The sequence below is a fragment of the Oncorhynchus mykiss genome, chromosome 1 (genome assembly GCF_057628025.1).
Source record: "Oncorhynchus mykiss isolate SJ-2025 chromosome 1, ASM5762802v1, whole genome shotgun sequence".
NCBI lineage: Eukaryota > Metazoa > Chordata > Actinopteri > Salmoniformes > Salmonidae > Oncorhynchus > Oncorhynchus mykiss.
This window is the reverse complement of record NC_143022.1, coordinates 35,656,078-35,671,097: the sequence shown is the minus strand read 5'-3', so window position 1 is coordinate 35,671,097 and position 15,020 is coordinate 35,656,078. Positions and strand designations below refer to the sequence as shown.

General features: G+C 43.2%; 2 protein-coding genes across 3 annotated transcripts in view; one reads left to right on the top strand and one right to left on the bottom strand.

Annotated features, from left to right (window-relative positions):
• The window catches only part of iqsec3b (IQ motif and Sec7 domain ArfGEF 3b), a 47,032-nt gene extending 44,429 nt beyond the window's left edge, over positions 1-2,603 (top strand). The window contains exon 15 of one of the 2 annotated variants that reach the window (XM_036976378.2): positions 311-2,603. In XM_036976378.2, the coding sequence (XP_036832273.2) occupies positions 311-349 (39 nt within the window). In that variant the 3' untranslated portion in view covers positions 350-2,603. Of the gene's footprint in view, positions 1-293 lie in introns of both variants that reach the window. The other variant, XM_036976369.2, reaches the window with a different exon arrangement.
• A 523-nt stretch (positions 2,604-3,126) lies between these two features.
• LOC110521642 (phosphatidylinositol phosphatase PTPRQ) overlaps positions 3,127-15,020 on the bottom strand; it is a 58,160-nt gene continuing 46,266 nt past the window's right edge. Inside the window, 22 exon segments of the mRNA XM_090184325.1 lie at positions 3,127-3,769; positions 3,860-3,983; positions 4,129-4,410; positions 5,397-5,522; positions 5,613-5,747; positions 5,896-5,972; positions 6,057-6,147; positions 6,234-6,315; positions 6,546-6,572; positions 7,095-7,139; positions 7,506-7,634; positions 9,008-9,107; positions 10,763-10,836; positions 10,944-11,262; positions 11,384-11,542; positions 11,704-11,773; positions 12,054-12,295; positions 12,414-12,600; positions 12,683-12,801; positions 14,156-14,318; positions 14,428-14,645; positions 14,724-15,005. Coding sequence (XP_090040451.1) covers positions 3,732-3,769; positions 3,860-3,983; positions 4,129-4,410; positions 5,397-5,522; positions 5,613-5,747; positions 5,896-5,972; positions 6,057-6,147; positions 6,234-6,315; positions 6,546-6,572; positions 7,095-7,139; positions 7,506-7,634; positions 9,008-9,107; positions 10,763-10,836; positions 10,944-11,262; positions 11,384-11,542; positions 11,704-11,773; positions 12,054-12,295; positions 12,414-12,600; positions 12,683-12,801; positions 14,156-14,318; positions 14,428-14,645; positions 14,724-15,005 — 3,089 coding nt within the window. The 3' untranslated portion in view covers positions 3,127-3,731.

The window sequence follows — 15,020 nt, the reverse complement described above, 5'->3', positions numbered from 1 at the left end:
GACACCATGCCCTCGGTGTCATCTCCCCCCACACACTCATCCCTCTCCACACACACTCCTCCTCCTCCACACACGCACGCAAACTCACACCCACCCACTGGAGCCCAAATGTTGACCCTGAAACGCCCTTCCACCCAAACACAGGTGTGTCTCTGGGCTGGTGTGTGTGTTAGCATGCGTTCACTCCCTGCATGCCTGCATGCTGCCAGTGTATCTAACCCACCAGAGGGCTGCTGTAGGCTGCATTCAGGCTGGTAACTCCTCATGCCATTCTCTGGCTGTTTCTAAACTAGGTGTCAATTCACAATAGGCTGCTGCAGACCTACCACATGACCCAGCCCAGCCCTGATAGGCTGCTCCAGACCTACCATGTGACCAGTCCTGACTCCACCCAACTGGCTCTGGCAGCACCAGCCATGCTAAGTGCCACCCACCCCGGAGAGTTCCGCCCAGACACCCTCATTCAATGCCAGCAGATCGTCAAGGTGATCGTCATGGACCAGAGCGGCCGCGGGAGAATGGAAGCTTTCCTCAACCAAGGAAGCCCCGCCTCCCACCACCGCCTCATCCAATCAGCGATGTCCACGCCAGTACGGGTCAGAGAGGGATCTGAACCCCCCCTGCCTCCCCCTCCTCCCCCCTACAACCACCCCCACCAGTACTGTCCCCCCGACTCCCCCTGCCCTCTCTCACACACCCTGCCTCACCCCCTCCGCAGACGCAACTCTAGTGGCTCCCGCAGCCTCGTCTGACATATGACCCCCTCACCCCTGACCCTACCACACCTTATCATGCGCCCTCTGACCTTTTGTTAAACGGTCATGTACTGTATTGGTGAAACACACACAACACAAACACTCATAGACAAAGATAGAGAAAAGGTGAGACGAGGAAGGGAGGAAGAGGGCGGGAAGGAAGTCGTCTGAGAGAAAGGGAATAAGCCGATAAAGCGAGTGGGAGATAATAGAGAGGATTCAAATCAATATAAAATCAAAGTCATCTAATTATTTCATGTGTATTTTTGAATAGGATGTCATTTTGACAACATTTCTAAACAGAGATTTTCTAATCGTACAGCTCTTGTGACACAGTGTCATCTGTACATATCTATATCTGTTCCTGACTTTAGAAAGAACAATTTAGGATACAACCTCTCACCACCTGATCCCCGACTCTAACCCTGCCCTGATGTCACACAGCTGATGGAACACACAGATCTCCTCCATGTGTTGAGCTGTCTGGACATGGAGACATGTCACCTCAATGACATCATCAACATCATCTAGGGTTTTAGCCCTCCTCTTTAGCACACTGTGTTTTGGTGATGTGTGGTAAAATATGATAATCAGATGCTAATAATACTTTTGATCGTGAAGAAGTGAGTATGTCAGATTTGCCGGGAGGGAAGACTGTTTCTCCTGACTCCTGGCTTACAGATGATTACAATCTGTATTTCTATTCGTAATGTCAGACTTCTACCCTGATTAACATATCTGCGTGTGCATGTGTGTTTGAGAGTATAAGGGTCTGCCAGTGTATGTGCGTGTGAAAGGGTGTGTCTGTGTGTGCTTGTTGCATGTGTGTGCGAATACCATTGTTCTATTCTCTGAGGTTTTGCTACACTGGTCCAAGCCTCACACTCAGGAAGATACCAGTACTGACGACAAACTGTTCAACATTCTAACTTATTGTTTGATCAGTAATAACATGAACATTGTATGTTATTGACCAGTCATGTTCTAACGTTCTATCTAATTTGTACTTTTGAATATTCAATCTCACTTTCTGAATCCCTAAAGGGTTAACTATTACCCATTCTCACATGATTAACCTGTTCTCCACTGGAATGCATGTAGGAATGTATATACACACACAGTACACACACATGCACACACAGAGCATTAAACCACAGAATTACTTAAGTATGTTTATTTATCAGAATATTGAATATGTTTCATTATTATTATAATAGTGTTGTTACATCTCTTCTTTCCCTTTCCCTCTCTCTGAGGGCTGTGACACGTGGTGACCCACTGAGGCTGATCTTCTTCGTGTTGCACCATATTATTAGAGTATATCGGAATACTGAACATGTGCACAGTATATAGGTGGTATATATATATAATGTAAAAGGAATGGACGGACTGCCGATGTGTGTATTTATGTATTTGTACAGAGGTGGAAATCTATTTGTTTTTCAGATTATGAGGGCAACAGTGTTACCCACTGTTACCACAAGAGACACACACACAGATGACACATTATCATAATTAGAGCTCTGTGTAAAGGGCTATACTGTAGCTGTGATCACACTAGCGTTAGCATTAACTAGATGGTTTAGTGGAAAACAAGCAGGAGTCATAGTAGACATTTTAGCATGTTCTAAAGCCCTAACAAATCACCTTAACACTGAGTCTGGCTCGCCTGTCCTGCATCCATCTTGGAGATGTCTTACACTGTTGAAGAGAGCACCTGTGCACCGTCACATTAAGTATTTACTAAGATATCATGTTTATAACAATTACAGTGTTTACTAATGGAATATTTCTAAAGATTTATGTTTGAAGAGAATTACATAATAAAGTAGTTTGTACTCTGCCTTGAGTCCTGGGTCCTGTCTATCCGTTTGTGTATGTGAAAGGTTTGCCTGCCGACAGTACTTAGCACCTCTGAACAGTGTTGGCAGTCACTCTTTTGTGTTCACACAGCAAAGACTTTGGAAGTCGTCAGCCACTCAGCCTTGTTACAATACTCCAAACCAGAAGGGGGCAGTAGCGTTGTTTGGCAATGCATATCCATGCGTATTGCTTATGGTCACGATTCTATTTTGTAGAAAGCCCCTATATTTTTCATTTTTTTTGTTGGCTCCCCCACATGGAGGTTTGTGTTTCTGATTGGCTCCAAGTCAAGCTGTTGGCCACTGACAAGCATTGCGTAGGTTCGTCGCTACCGGGTCGGCACGCAACAGGTACCGCTTTTGTTCTAGCAAGAGAAGGAACGGCCTCCCACTGTGATAAGTACCTACAGTATCAGCAGTCAGTGAGATTCTCAGTGTATTTCATGCTTCACTCTTTTGGGGTGTCATTTTTATACTCTAAACAGCTCACTGAGACAGACAGACAGACAGTAGGTGAGTAGTTGATTTTACTTCTGGTCCAAAACACAGATGTGGAACAAAATACATAAAATACACAAGAACACCCCACAAATATATTATACCTCAAACCTCCCAATTACAATGACAAACATAGCAACACGTGATATAAACGTAGTAACACAGCGAAGGAAACATATGAACACCGTGACAACACTATTTGGCCGAAAAACCTAATATACAAAAACATGATACAAGAATCCAATGAAATACACAGTGGAATGACTATTGCAAGATACCTGTAAACCTCCATGTGTGATATATATCCCTATCTTTTCTGCCTGTGAACTTTTACAAAAGATGCAGGACTCCACGAGGACTATAATTGTGTGATGATTCAGGCCAGGTAAACAACTAAGTTTCTGTTGTTGTTTTGACCCTCCTGCCAGAAAAGGACAACTTGTGTTCCCAAAGAAGCTAGAGGAAACATGACTCTGGACTACACAATTCTCTCTCCCTCCATCTCTGGTGGAGCAATCCATCTGACAAACAGTCAGTGTGTCCAGGATTTGGCCCCATGACCCAGGGATAGATGTGTGTTCATCAGGTGTGAAGCTGACTGATAAGTTCTCAGCCTTTACATCGTAGTCTCCTCCCATTCCAGCTCGACATCACCTGCAAGAGCACAAAAAAGTAGATATGTGAAATGTGCGTTGATGACGTATGTGTATGCTAGTGTGTGTTCTTGTATATGTGTGTGCTCACCCTCCATAGCTTCCAGTGAGTCCATCTTCTCCAGAGCAGAGTAGTTGATGAACCAGATGGACTGGCTGTTTCCTTTACTGTTCAGCAGGTCCAGAGTACTCTGGTGTAGGAACATATACTGGGCCTGGGGATATGCGTGAACAGACTAAGATTCTGTCTGGCAGGTTTGAATGCACCAGGAAAACTAGATTATACTATGAAGTATCATATCCATATCACAGTAAGAATATTATATTATGATACATGTTGTATAAATGCATATTTCTCACCAGGTTCTGCACCATACACATCCTCTCACTGCGTAGTTCAGCCACCAGACCGTAGATGTCCACAAAGTCGTGATCACTGACGTGTTGGATCAGGTGATCCAGCGTTATAAACACTCCTGTCCTGCCCACGCCAGCACTGCAGTGCACCACTATAGTAGTGTTCTCATGCCTGTTGGCTCTGATGGCTCGAACAAACTGTATGAGTGTGGTGCTGGAATCTGGTACACCATGCTCTGGCCAGGAGGTGTAGTTGAAGTGGTGAACCACCATGTAGTCCCCATGCTAGGGGGAGAAAGGGAGACAGACAGAGAGAGAGGGTGGGGAGAGAAGGAGTGACAGAGGGAGAGAGAGCGAGGGAGTTAGAAGGAGAGAGAGAATAATGATTTTATTGTCAAGAGGATAACTGAACTTGTTTACTCTGGGGTACTCAAATATACACTGATTGTACAAAACATTAGGAACACCTGCTCTTTCCATTACAGACTGACCGGGTGAATCCAGGTGAAAGCTATGATCCTTTAATGATGTAACTTGTTAAATCCATTTCAATCAGTGCAGTTGAAGGGGAGGAGACAACTGAAAGTAGGATTTTTAAGCCTTGAGACAATTGAGACATGGATTGTGTATGTGTGCTATTCAGAGGCTGTATCGGCAAGACAAAATATTGAATTGCCAGGTGCACCGGTTTGATTGTGTCAAGAACTGTAGTGCTGCTAGATTTCACACTCAATAGTTTCCTGAGTGTATCAACCAACAATGGTCCACAACCCAAAGAACATCCAGCCAACTTGACACAACTGTGGGAAGCATTGGAGTCAATATGGGCCATCGTCCCTCTGGAATGCTTTTGACACCTTGTAGAGTCCATGTCCCGATGAGTATTCAGACCCCTTGACTTTTTCCAAATTTTGTTACGTTACAGCCTTATTCTAAAATGGATAAACTTGTTTTTTTCCCCTCATCAATCTACACACAATACCCCATAATGACAAAGCCAAAACAGTTGACATTTTTGCTAATTTATAGAGAAAAAAAAAAAAATAAATATATATATATATATATATATATCTTATTTAAATTCTAAAAATCTCTTTGCTTTGTCATTATGGGGTATTGTGTGTAGATTGATGAGGAAAATATACAATTTAATCCATTTTAGAATAACGCTGTAACTTAACAAAAGGTGAAAAAAAGTAAAGAGGCCTGAATACTTTCCGAATGCACTGTATATGTATATAGATATATATATATGTGTGTGTGTGTGTTACCCGCTCCACTTTGAGAGCTCTGACGGTCCAGTCAGGATAAACGTCCTCTGTCAGCTTGGTGATGATGATGTCCCCAAACACTGTCACTGGCTTATTGTCCTCTGGCCAGTACTGGTGACACCGGATCTAAACACACCCACACACACACAAAATTGGTGACCGGATCTGAACAGACATACGAACCTGACACTATTAAAACCTTGATCCGGTCCTTACCCTTCCTTTCTCATAGCACTGTGTGAGCATAGCGATGGTTCGTGTGCGAGTCTCCCAGATCATCCTCCAAAAGTCAGCCACAGTGCCGGGGAGAGGACCCTGGGTCGCGATGAACTCACTAGGACACAGGTAACCCTAAGCGGGAGAGGAAGAATGTTACAGTCAGAACAGAGTAGGTCACAGGTCTCCAGTTTTGTAACACAAACGTTGGGGTGTTTAGAAATGTGAGCTTCTCTGAAAGCATGAGAGTTCTCTTCTGTGTGTGTGTGTGTGTGTGTCTCACTGAGATGAAGCTAGCGTTAATGTAGTCAGATCCAGGCATGCCAGGTTCAGACAAGAGCTTCACACGGTTGTTGTTGTCTGTAGAGGAGAGAATGTGTTAGGTTGTGTGTGTGTGTTACGCTCACTGTGTGTGTGTGTGTGTGTGTGTGTGTGTGTACATACAGGGTTTGATGTTAGTGAAGCGGTTCTTGGATCTGTTCCAGGGAAGGTCAGCGTCTGAAGTAGCCAGATCCTGCAGCAGTTTGGGCAACTCCTAGAGAAGACAGGGTTAACGCTGTCAATCCACGTACACACACACACACAGGTTATCACATGGGGTCAGAGGTTAGAGTTACATACTGCAAACTCTTCCTGGAACTTGGTGTTCTCGTTGGCACACAGATCCTCTACATGCTGCAGGAAAGACTTCTTATTGACGGGCCTGAGAGACAGAGATAATCAGAATCACGTTTTTTGTCCTACAAGAGCAAAATCTTGGCACAGCTCACACATGAATGCATAAACCATATATGAATATCAAAAATCAAACAAACAGGAGGTGGGGATAAGAGAAATCCTTCACAGGGCAGCAATCCAAATCCAACTATTATTGCCCAACAAACTCACATAATGTAGACATAGAACAACATACACACTCATTAGGTGACTTACTTGAGAGACTTTCTGTAGCTGAGAAGTCTGAAACAGAGTTGACAGAACAATATGAGTCACACCAATACACTGTGAGTGCTTTACTTTCCAGTCACATCAGTACACTGAGTACAGCAGACTTTATTTTCCACTCACACCAGTACACTGTGAGTACAGCAGACTTTATTTTCCACTCACACCAGTACACTGTGAGTACAGCAGACTTTACTTTCCACTCACACCAGTACACTGTGAGTACAGCAGACTTTATTTTCCACTCACACCAACCAGTACACTGTGAGTACAGCAGACTTTATTTTCCACTCACACCAGTACACTGTGAGTACAGCAGACTTTACTTTCCACTCACACCAGTACACTGTGAGTAGAGCAGACTTTACTTTCCATTACTGTACAGTTACAGACAGACTGGCTGACTGAACAGCACTTCAGTAGACTAAAGCCATGAGACAACAATACACACTTCCAACTGTAGCAATGCAACACAGCAACACACACACATGGAGTGCTATTTAACAAGGACTACACACACTGAGTGCTACAACTTACTGGATGACAAATATCTCCTTCCGTCTAAAGAAGAAGGAGGAATACCTGGAGAGAGAGTTTGAGAGAGGAGTTGGAGCAAAGCTGGATGATTAGTTGATCATTTGAATCAGCTGTGTAGTGCTGGGGCAAAACTCAAAACGGGCACCGAGTTTGTAAAACCCTGGGTTAGAGTGAGAGTGGAGAGCACAGACAGCCTTTGTGTGATTGTGTGTGTGTTTATGTGTGTACTGTAGTGTGCGTGCGTGTGTGTTAGCAGCAGCCATGCACATTCTGTAGGCATGCAGGTAGAGTAGTAGAGGCAGAGTGAGCATAATGTTACAGTGGGTAAACCTTTGTGAAGTTGTGTGCGAATGAGAGAGAGGGGGTGTGTATGTGTGAGAAAAAGACACACACAGGCATACACACACTGACCGGTGTAGTTTCTCTTCCTTCAGCTCCAGGTCAGCCACAGCAATCAGTTGATCCAGTTTAAACTTGGTCTCTATAATCTCCGCCTCCCGGGGAGAGTAGGTCCCGCCCTCCTTCTGCCGCTGACGGATCCTGTCATTGGATGAGGAACATGTCAATCACTCTGACACAACTGACTATGGCTGGCTGGGTTTAAACTAGAAAACTTGAGGTTATAGATTTCAAAACTCTAATTAATACTTTTAAAATAAATTGGATTCTGAAGTATGTTAAGAACCAGAACAGTATTTAGAATGTCTTCCCTAAGTATTTATTTGACTCTGTTGGTGGTTTAGAATGTCTGCTTTGATGTAATTTTGATGTTGATAAAATCCCAGTAAAGTTGGCCAAATTCCATAAGCAGGCAATTTTAGCTTGGATGTTAGTGTATAAACACAAGTTTTCCCCTCACAGATACTTTCCATGGAACAACAAAGATAAACAATTTAAAAATAAGTCTCTTTTTTTTCGTTACTGGTTTGAGAATACAATTATTTTGGTTGGTCAGTTACTGAATGAGGATGGATATCTACTCTCATTTGGGGAATTTCTTGATACATTTAAAATTCCAATAACACTGAAAGAATATGCAATTGTTTTTGATTTCAATTCCAATGGGGGTTGTATCTCTTTTAAATTCCTCTGTGGTTGATGTAAGTAACATAGATTTACATGAAAATATATGAATTGGCAATATTAACATCAAAGATAAATGTAGTAATAAACAGATTAGGAATATGGTTTGTGACACTACAATTCCCTCAGCAAGATTATTTTGGTCAAATGTCTATGGTGATATACAATAGGGGAAAGCATGGAAAATTGCTAACAAATATTGTATCAGTAACAAGGTAAAGGGAGTTTCATTTAAAATGTTACATAGAATCTATCCTGTGAAACATGTTTTGAAAAGATTCAAGCTGAATATTGACTATAAATGTGATTTCTGTGGAATGGAGAAGGAGACCATTTTGCATTTGTTTTTTGTCTGTATTTATCGTAGAATGTTTTGGATTGACATACAGAATTTTGTTACAAAAAAATAGGACCGGTTGTACTATTGAATGGTTTTGATATAATGATTTATTTCAGAAATTCTGACATAGATAAAGATGTAGTATATTTAATTCAACTGCTAATAATACTAGGTAAATTTCATATTCACAAATGCAAATGGTCTAATTCAAAACCTAACTTTTTTCACTTTATAAATTAATTTAAACAATATGGCACTACTTTAACTAAAATTGAAAACAAAAAGGCAATTAAAACTTGTATTATTAATGAATATGATTTGTTTGTTTAGGATTCCTGGCAATGTAAATCGTTTGTATGTATGCTTGTTTGTATGTGACTATTTCTCTTTTGTTTGTTGATATTTGTTAATAATAATTTAAAAATATATATATATAGAAAAATAAAATAAAAAACTACAAAACTAGAGGCATCAGCTGTAACCAGTTTACCTGACAGAGGCGTAGATGATGAGGATGAGCAGCAGGGCCAGGAAGAAGGAGAGGAGAACTCCCAGAATGATCTGTTCATCTCTGGTCAACAACCCATCCACTGACAGACAGGAGGGGTTGAGGGAAGGATAAAAAATAAGCCTTTCGTGAACTAACACTTGCACTTACATCGACGGGCTGCAATGGATCGGGTCGAGAGCTTCAAGTTCTTCCGTGTCCAAATCACTATGGACTTAAAATGGTCCACTCAACCACGCACAGTCGTAAAGATGGTGCCTGAAGAGCTTCTATTCCTAAACCACAAGACATAGCTAACAGAATGGCTACACGGACTATGTGAGTTGACCCTTGCATTTTGTTTTTATTTTTGCACTGTGTATATGCATACTCACAGGACACACTCACGCACACTGACACTCCAACACACGCATGTCATGCACACATATTTATACTAACGTTACCGTACACACACGTCCACACACTCACATACAATCATCATTTACTCTGCTTGAGCTCCTGTTCCTCTTCTAGCATATTAGCTCAAAAGTATTGTGGAGCTCCTGCACCTAAATATAAACAAACAGTACCGTCACCCAAAATGAGAACAGGTGTTGTACCGAAAATCTCTCCCATGCCAGAATTCTCCCCCTCTTCGCGTTCTTCATTGCTGCGACTTGCTTGCTAGTTAAGATTTCTGCTCTTCACTCCGTTGTCAGTTTAGCCTACATTTCACTGACATAGTAGAAGAAAACATTTTCGTCTGCAGTTTTCGGTTTGGCTATATGTTTCAAGTGTATGTGGCGGTTCTAGCTTGTATGGCGCCCTGGACAAACCCCTCTTCCACGCCTGCACCCGGGGCCGGCAAGATGCAGCCCTGGGCGGCTGGCCATGTCGCCCGTACCTAAATCCCCTACTGAATTTGTATTAGTCTATAAATAAATGTCTTTGACAAAATTCGTCATCTCTCCCATGTCTTATTCGATTAGTATGTTTCAAAGTGTAAGGATAATAATTCAGCCATAGTTGTTCTGAAATGTTTGACATTTGACTCCCTCCTGTATGTTTAATTTAACATACATACATTAATTATTCATTTCGGTTGCCTATTCTGACATGAAGTTTGTTCTATAGAAAGTATTTGACTCTGATGTGTGTCACAGAAAGTATTTGATCTAGTCACAAAATTAAGGAAATTAGAAAGGGGGGGATTCTGGCAGGGGGGAGATTTTCTGCACTACACTGGAACCTATTTCAGTCAAAGTCAAGCACTCACTATACATATCTACCTCCATGAGTCCAGTATCTCTGCACATTGAAAATAATATTATATTGAAACTGGCCCTGTATTTAGATTCTAATTTTCACGTGTTCTTCTTCTTATTTTTTTTCTTGTGTGTTTTTGTTCTACCTTATGATACTTTTAGTATTACATTACTATTGATGCCTGCATTGTTGGGTTTAGAGCAAGAAAGGCGTTTCATGTGCTTGTGCATGTGACATTAACTTGAAACTTACTAGCTCTGAGTTTGCAGATAGCTACTTTATTTAGGGAAAATGTACTTACTATGACTGAGAGATGTGGTTGACCCGCCTAGTAATCTTAAGATGAATGCACTAACAGTAAGTTGCTCTGGATAAGAGCCTCTGCTAAATGACTCAAATGTAAAAAATTCAAATGAAGGACTGAGAGTGGTGTTGTTTAATCAGTTTGCATCAGAGAGGAAAGATGTTTGTGGAGAGAAGAGGAGTGCTTACCTGCTGTTCTGATATGCTCAGAGTAGTCGGAGTCTGTGTACTGGCCCCGGATGTTGGTGGCTCGGAACTTAAACCTGCCACACAGACAAAGACATGCACTGTATTAAACTTTGTACGTATGTGTGTGTTTATATCTATGTGCACGTGTATGTGTTTACATGTTTGTGTTGTGTATACTCACACATAGACAGTGTTTGGTTTGAGGGGTCCGTTACAGAGTGTGTTACTGTACTCTTCAGTCAGACAGTTGTCCTTCTCTCCGATGACATAGTGATCATCCTGGTGGTCTATGCGCTCCCCCCCTGAGTCTCTATGTCCCAGAACCCTGTCCCTCACAATACTGTGTCTAATGCGTGAGAAAGTGAGTCTGCTGGTTTGTGTGTCCCTGCTCATACGGTCCCTCACGCAGAGAGGGTTGGGGAAGCCATTGTCTGTTAGGTAGGGGGCGGGACGAGAGAGAAATGCTGTCTTCCAGTTGGTCAGGTTCATGCTGTCCATCACTGAGACAGAGAGACAGACAGATGTCAGACCAGACCTATAGCAGTGGCTCCTACATACTTTAGTTCAGGATATATTTTCTGTGTGATAGATGTGTGTTTATGTGTGTGTGTGATGTCGTACCCCCAGATTCGGACATGATGACCTGGATGCTGCTGATTGGTCCGTTGTCATTGCTGTAGAAACAGGCTGGCATGCGAACAATGATGCTTCTGGAGGTTACCATGGCAACTCCTCCTCGGTCCAACATCACCTGGGGTCTCTGGGTGGGCTTGGCAGGAGCTACCCACACACACATTTCTGTATCATGAAGTGTTCGTAGTGCACACACATATATTCACAATATGACACCCCCTACAACTAAGTTTCTAAGGATGTTGGGGTTATAAAGGGGTTATGTAGGGATTATGAATGGGTTATGTAGTGTTTATGTAGCACTGTACCTTTGATCCCTGTAGTGATCTGAACCTCTGAGCTGGGGGGGCTTAAACCTGCTCCGTTTACCGCTGCAATCTGTGTGTGAGAGAGAGAGTTGGTCGGAGTGTTTCAAATGGTGAGAATAATTTTTCAGAAAGCACAATTGTTATGCGACACTGTGTGTGTTCCTCACCCGTATATTATAGTTGTGAACCATGTGTTTGTGTAGTTGTGCCTGTGTGTGTGTTCCTCACCCGTATATTATAGTTGTGAACCATGTGTTTGTGTAGTTGTGCCTGTGTGTGTGTTCCTCACCCGTATATTATAGTTGTGAACCATGTGTTTGTGTAGTTGTGCCTGTGTGTGAGATCCTCACCCGTATACTATAGTTGTAGCCTCCCTTCAGCCCGTCGATGACTGCGGTCAGGGTGCGGTTCTCGTTTTGGACTACGGTGAGGCGGTCGATGGTCATCTCTAGCTGGCCTTGGCGGTAGACCAGCACCGTATAGGAACTGATGTTCCCATTAGGCTCCTCCGGGGGGGCAAAGGTCACAAACACACGGGTCACTTCCTCTGGAATTACCTGGAGGGTCACGTTCTTAGGGGGATCCCTGGGCTCTGGAGGGAGCAGGGGAGAGGGATGGAGGGAGGATGAGGAGGAGAGAGAGAGTGCTTAACTACCTTCTAGCAGTTGAATAAAGTAGCTACTGTATTACTGTATGTGTGGGTTCCTCACCCTCCTCCATTGTTCTGATGACAGTGGGCTCAGTGGCCTGTCCGTCCCGCCGTGCGTTCTCCAGTCGTCCAGTGAAGGCGGTCACGGTCACAGAGTAGCGAGTGAACGCAGTCAGGTTTGACACAACTACGGTCCTCAGCTCCTCTGGGCCGCGAACTATAGACTGGTTTAACCCCTCGCTATCCAGCTGAACAACAACACAACATACAGATGCAAGAAACTCCTTTTTTCTCATTATTCTTTGAGTGTGTGTGTGCATGTGTACTCACAGAGATTACGTCTATGAGGTAGGAAGTGGGGCCGGTAATCACATCTGGGAGTTGCCATTCGATACGGAGGCCATTGGAGGACATGGTCATTGAGAGGTTGCTGGGAGGGGCATCAGGGTCTGAGGGGAGAGACAGGTATGAATATACGCATACTGCCTGGGTGTGTAGGTACTTGTATTTCCAGTCACATCCAGAATTATTGCTACCCTTGATAAAGATGATTTAAAAAAGACTGTATAAGCTATATTGTATGCTAATTAAAAAATATATATACACAGTACCAGTCAAACGTTTGAACACTCATTCAAGGGTTTTTCTTTATTTGTACTATTTTCTACATTGTAGAATAAATTTAGGCAGCGGGTAGCCTAGTGGTTAGAGCGTTGGGCCAGTAACCAAAAGGTTGCTAGATCGAATCCCTGAGCTGACAAGGAAAACATCTGTTGTTCTGCCCCTGAACAAGGCAGTTAACCCACTATTCCTAGGCCATCATTGTAAATAAGAATTTGTTCTCAACTGACTCCTGAGGGGGAAAAGGTTTTGTTGTGCCCTCTTCACGACTGTTTTGGTATGTTTGGACCATGATAGTGTCACGCCCTGACCATAGAGAGCTGTTTATTCTCTATGTTGGTTGGGGTGTGATAGTGACTAGGGTGGGTCATCTAGGTTACTAATGGTTTATGTTGGCCTGGTATGGTTCCCAATCAGAGACAGCTGTTTATCGTTGTCTCTGATTGGGGATCATATTTAGGAAGCCATTTCCTCATTGTGCTTTGTGGGATCTAGTCTACAGATAGTTGCCTGTGTGCACACCAGTAGCGGCATGTTTAATTTTTGCTTGTTTATTTTGGTTAGTTTCTATGAATTACAATTATGTGGAACTCCACGCACGCTGCGCCTTGGTTCAATCATTTCGACAAGCGTGACAGATATTTTGTTGGTGATGTGGACACCAAGGAACTTGAAACTCTAGAACCGCTCCACTACTGATTTATGTTTAGCTTTTTGTGTATTGTTGTGTATAATGATGTGTTTTAATGTGTAGTTTAATGTGTTTATTGTATTTTGATGTGTATTGTGGTGCTATACAGGGCTCAACTGGTCTCAACATTTAATAATTTTTTGTATCGTCATTAGCACAATATTCATTATCCTAATTCTAGCTCCAAGACTCCGGCAATTAGAAAAAAACAACAATGTAGATTGTGCTGATTTATTGGCTCAATGAACCAGGTCGCGCACTGTAGTCTAAAACAATTATGTCATATCTGAATTATGTAATCTTTATGCACATTCACCATTGTATTAGTATAAAATAATAGATTTTTCTCATTTTTTGGAACATACAATATAGCTCGGTATTTGTATTATTTATTTTAAACAGTCTTTTTTGCTCATATTTGTCAAGGGTTCCAATCCTTTTGGATGTGACTGTATGTGTATGTGCGTGCGTGGGTGGGTGTGTGTACTTACTCCCAGCCAATGTGTGTGTGTATCTCCAGGGTGTGTGTTCTCCTGGCCCAGCATTAGTAAGGGCTGTGATTCTGAAGCGGTAGAGGCGGTACTTGACCAGAGACTGGAGAGTGATGCTCCTATTGCCCTCCCCACCATCAGAACCATTCACTGACACCAACACCTGACCAGGAAGATCATGAACATGAATATGATGTTGAGTTCAATGTTAGGAAATGTATTCTGCAGATATACATGTAGAAAGATGACGACAGATATCCAGGTAAACGTACCTCCTGATCCACGCAGCCTGGAGCCAGGGAAGGGCTCGGCTCTGGGAGGGGTGTGGCTTCAGAAAGGGGTGTGTTGGACAGGCAGTCAGGTGACAGCAGCTGCACAGTGATGTGGTACTCAGTGAGCATGCCCAGAGCAGAGAGGGGAGCAGCCCATTGGAGCGTCACGCTGGTGGACGTGGCCTCTGACACACTCAGGAATCGAGGGACACCAGGAACTGCAGGAGGATATAAGAGTGGGTTGAGTGGGTACAGTTCATCTGGTCTCCTGGTGTAGTGTACGTGTGTGTGTGTACCTGACTCGGGGTGTGTGTAGGCAGTACAGTTGACCTGGTCTCCTGGGCCAGCAGAGTTGACAGCTGTTACGGTGAGTGTGAATTCTGCATCCGGTGCCAGCCCGCTGACCGTATACTGGTTTGTGTCAGCCTGGTGTATGTATGACTGTGAGTCTGAGTGTCTGTCCACCTGGACCTGGTAGTACAGGATGAGTCCATTGGGGTTGGCTGGAGGCTCCCAGTGTAGAAACACAGAGTCCCAGCCCAGACCAGAGCAGGACAGGTTACCCACAACTTCAGACACTGGAGCCAGGAGAC